Source organism: Myotis brandtii, unplaced genomic scaffold, assembly GCF_000412655.1.
Source record: "Myotis brandtii unplaced genomic scaffold, ASM41265v1 scaffold29, whole genome shotgun sequence".
Lineage (NCBI taxonomy): Eukaryota > Metazoa > Chordata > Mammalia > Chiroptera > Vespertilionidae > Myotis > Myotis brandtii.
This window is the reverse complement of record NW_005361075.1, coordinates 228,352-231,874: the sequence shown is the minus strand read 5'-3', so window position 1 is coordinate 231,874 and position 3,523 is coordinate 228,352. Positions and strand designations below refer to the sequence as shown.

At 57.4% G+C, this 3,523-nt stretch overlaps 1 protein-coding gene across 1 annotated transcript in view; it reads right to left on the bottom strand.

The window, feature by feature from the left end:
- The window catches only part of ITGA5 (integrin, alpha 5 (fibronectin receptor, alpha polypeptide)), a 23,902-nt gene that overhangs the window by 5,611 nt on the left and 14,768 nt on the right, over window positions 1-3,523 (bottom strand). The window contains exons 10-20 of the mRNA XM_014542014.1: window positions 3,062-3,345; window positions 2,633-2,824; window positions 2,361-2,406; window positions 2,086-2,187; window positions 1,839-1,894; window positions 1,553-1,707; window positions 1,127-1,264; window positions 936-1,003; window positions 432-582; window positions 253-345; window positions 28-107 (exon numbers count right to left, since the gene is read on the bottom strand). Coding sequence (XP_014397500.1) covers window positions 28-107; window positions 253-345; window positions 432-582; window positions 936-1,003; window positions 1,127-1,264; window positions 1,553-1,707; window positions 1,839-1,894; window positions 2,086-2,187; window positions 2,361-2,406; window positions 2,633-2,824; window positions 3,062-3,345 — 1,365 coding nt within the window. The remainder of the gene's footprint in view (window positions 1-27; window positions 108-252; window positions 346-431; window positions 583-935; window positions 1,004-1,126; window positions 1,265-1,552; window positions 1,708-1,838; window positions 1,895-2,085; window positions 2,188-2,360; window positions 2,407-2,632; window positions 2,825-3,061; window positions 3,346-3,523) is intronic.

Below are 3,523 nucleotides of genomic sequence, written 5' to 3'. Positions count from 1 at the left end.
CCCGCCCCCCCCAACCCAGCACCCTACCTGAGGATCTGGAAGTCAAACTGGATCGTTTTCTTCGTGTCCCGGAGGTGAGGAACTGTGAACCGAAGGCCACTCCAGAGCTGCGGGGCGGGCAGGAGGACAGGGAGGCTGTTAGATGGGGCCTTTGTCTTATCCCAACCCCAGCCCTCCTTCCCTGTCCCACAGCACTGCTCTGAGGGGGCTGGCCACTGCCCCCTTAGGTCCTCTCTCCTGCCCCAGACTTACACTGGCTCCTGCCTTCATGGGGTTGCCCAGGTCACACACCAGTAGGCGGCTCTGGTTCACGGCAAAGTAGTCACAGCTCAGGCTGGAGAAGTTCTGCAGGTGGGGCGGGTGTGCAGGTAAGGTTTTGGTACCCCTCTGGCAGGGCTGCTCCCCAGGTCCCCTGAGAGTCCCGTTCATACCCCTGGGTGTCTGACGAGTCCTGAGTACTCGGCCTCCGGAGGAGCCGTGACCCGAAGCTCAGCCTCATAGGCGCCACCCTCACCCACATTCTGGGCGTGGAAGGTTAGGTTCAGAGCGTTCTTGTCACCCAGGTACACGTGGTTCTGCTCCCTGGAGGGGGCACACAAGGTAAGGGACACTGGAATTAATCTCCAAACCAGGACAGCGATAATGATATAATAACAGACACCATTTACTCAGTTCCAACTCTATGGCAGGCTCTAGACTAGCTGCTTTTTGTAAATTGCTTCATTTACTTCTTCCAAAAGGCTAGGGAAATAGATGCTATTATTCCCACTACACGGATGAAGAAGCAAACACTCAGAGAATTTGAGTAGCTTCCCAAGGTCACACAGCTAGCTAGTACGTCCCTGTGGTACTTTTTCAGGTCCTTCCATGTTTCCTGTGTCCTGCTTCCAGACCATGGCATCTGAAACCCCCGCCTGATGTTCGTCTTCACTTACCCAAACACTTCCAGCTGCAGGTCTGGCACACAGATGTTGTCTTCTCCACAGTCCAGTAAGATCTGAGCCTGGGAAGCAGGGAGGCCATGAGAGAGGGAGTTTAGAGTCTCTCCTGGGCTGTAGGTAGGCTCCCCCACTCAGGGTCCTGCCCAGGCCCCTCTCCTCCTGGCTTCCCCCCACCCTGTCCTCACCTTGTCCTCAATGCGGCTCTTGCTCTGGTAATGTAAGACTGGCCGGAGGCCGTGGCTGTCCACGGGGGCTTGCGGGTCCAGGGAGAAGTTGAGGGCAATGTGAATCGGGGAGAGTTTGTCTCGGAACTCTGACTCGTTCTGGGGCAGGGGAGAGGGTTCACAAAGTCAGGGGACAGTGCTTTTCATGTTTCCTTCTGTCCACTCAGGGCCTTCAAGAATTCAGGGGTCCAAACGTGACCGTCTTCCTTGCTTGAGAGGCCCTGACAGCCTGGTTCCCAGCTCTGACAGAAGGGTCCCCCTCCTCAGCTCCACCAAAGTCCCGAGCCTTTGCCTGGAATCTCCCAATCGCTCTCCCTTCAGGAAAGGCCCCAGTTCTCTGTGGCCAGCCTCCCCAGGCCCATCCAGACCCTGCCCTGGAGGCCATACCCTGAGGTAGATCTTCATCTCTCTGCAGTCCTCCCGGGCCCCATTCTGGATGAGCAGGGTCTGGGTCAGGGTCGCCTGCCTGGAGGCCAGGAACAGTGCGCGCCGTACTCCTCCCTTCTGCTTCTGCCAGTCCAACTGGAGCTCCACCGTGAAGCCTGCAGCCGGGGGTGTGTGTTAGGAGATTCTGCCTCTCCCTCTTCATCTATTCAGGGAGAAGGGCAGTGTCCACGTCCCCAGTCCCTTCGTCCCCTCCCAGGGCCCAAGAGATTCAGGGAGTCTCCTTTACCGATGGAATCAGGAACGTGCTTTCCAGAGGCGTTGAGGCAGAAGCTAAGGTTGATGCTGGAGGAAGACCAAGGGGAGAGCTGATGCACCCATGGACAGGGAACCTATGTCCTCTGCCTACCTCCCAGACAGACCCAGACTAGGACACCCCCTTGTCCCCTGCTGCAGACCTGGTCTCCCTGCCTTCTCCAAGGCACAGACCGAGGTCACCCAGACTGCTCTCTGCAATCTCCTGGGCCCCAGCTCACCAGGCCACAGGGTTCCCCTCCAAGCTGCAGCTGCGCTCCTCTGGGTTGAACATGGCAGGGAAGATGGTGAGGGAGGCACTGGCAGACACGATGGGGCGACCCCTGCCAAGAGTGGATGTGGGGACAGTAGAACTCAGACCCTGTGGAACCTGGGCAAGAAGCTGATGCTCAAGCCCCAGGATCCCCCTGTCCTTTGTCCACGTTCCCAACCTCAGCCCCATTGAGGAACTCCCCAGTTCCCACTTCTCCCAGGCTGCCCATCCTGGAGTTCATACCTGTATACCACAGCCTTGTCCACACCAAAGGACCCCACAATCAGATCTGCAAGAAGTCAAGAAACTACCCTTTACAGCAAGCCTCAAAGTAGGATCCTTCCTTTCTAACCCTTCTAGTTTCATAGCTCAAGGAGGCCGAAGCGAGGGAACATCGCCACCTGGTGGCAGTATCCCAGAGCTGCACCCAAGGACCTCAGGAAAGTGCAGAGAGGGGTTAAGGGGGCCAGTGACCAGGGAATTCTAAGTGGAACAAGGCCTAGGGAACAACTCACCAGGGTATCCGTTGCCATCCAGGTCTCGGCCTCCTCGAAGGGCAGAGCCAAAGAAGTCTGGAGTGTGGCCAGTTGCCCAGAGGGGCAACAGCACCTGGGAAGGCTTAGAGCCCAGCCCCACTGGGCCCCCAGGGAATACAAACACCACTCCCTGCTGGGTCTCCCCACCAAAGGGAGCCCCAATGGCCACATCTGCAAGACACACAACACACACCAGTCAGCAGGCCCGGATCCAAGAGTTCAAATCTTTACCACCAAAACCCAGGACCCAGGATCCTATTTTTCCCAGCTGTCGTCCCCCATATTCTAATTCCTTCAAAGCCTCGAGACCTACACATCTTGGGAAGACACTGGGGGTCTGGGTATCTTAGCCACTCTCTTTCTAAATCCCTTCTGACCCTTGACTCCTCCTCAGCTCTTTGTACTTACCATTGTAGCCATCTTGGTCCAGGTCCCCCAGGGGGGTCAAGGAGCTTCCAAATCGGCCAAACTCATCATGGCCAGTAAGGGTGAGGGTGGGTGTGGGCTCCATGCCGGCTGGCTGCTGCAGGTAGATGTAGACCCTGCCTACCTCCTGGAGCCGCCCATCAGCTGTCCGCTCCATGAGCAGGGGTGCTCCCACCAGCAAGTCATCCAGCCTGGGGGCAGGGGAACAATCTAGGCATCCTGACACCTTGCCTGGCCGCCTCCCCTCCCCAATCCAGTGACAGGAACTTCAAGGCATCCTGGATCCCAGGCTCCCTCCCACCCGAGCAAGAAGAGCTGAGGTCTTCTGGTCTTAGTGCTCAGCTCTCTCCTTGCCCTAGGCCAGGGGTCCTCAAACTTTTTAAACAGGGGGCCAGTTCACTGTCCCTCAGACCGTTGGAGGGCCGGACTATAGTTCAAAAAAAA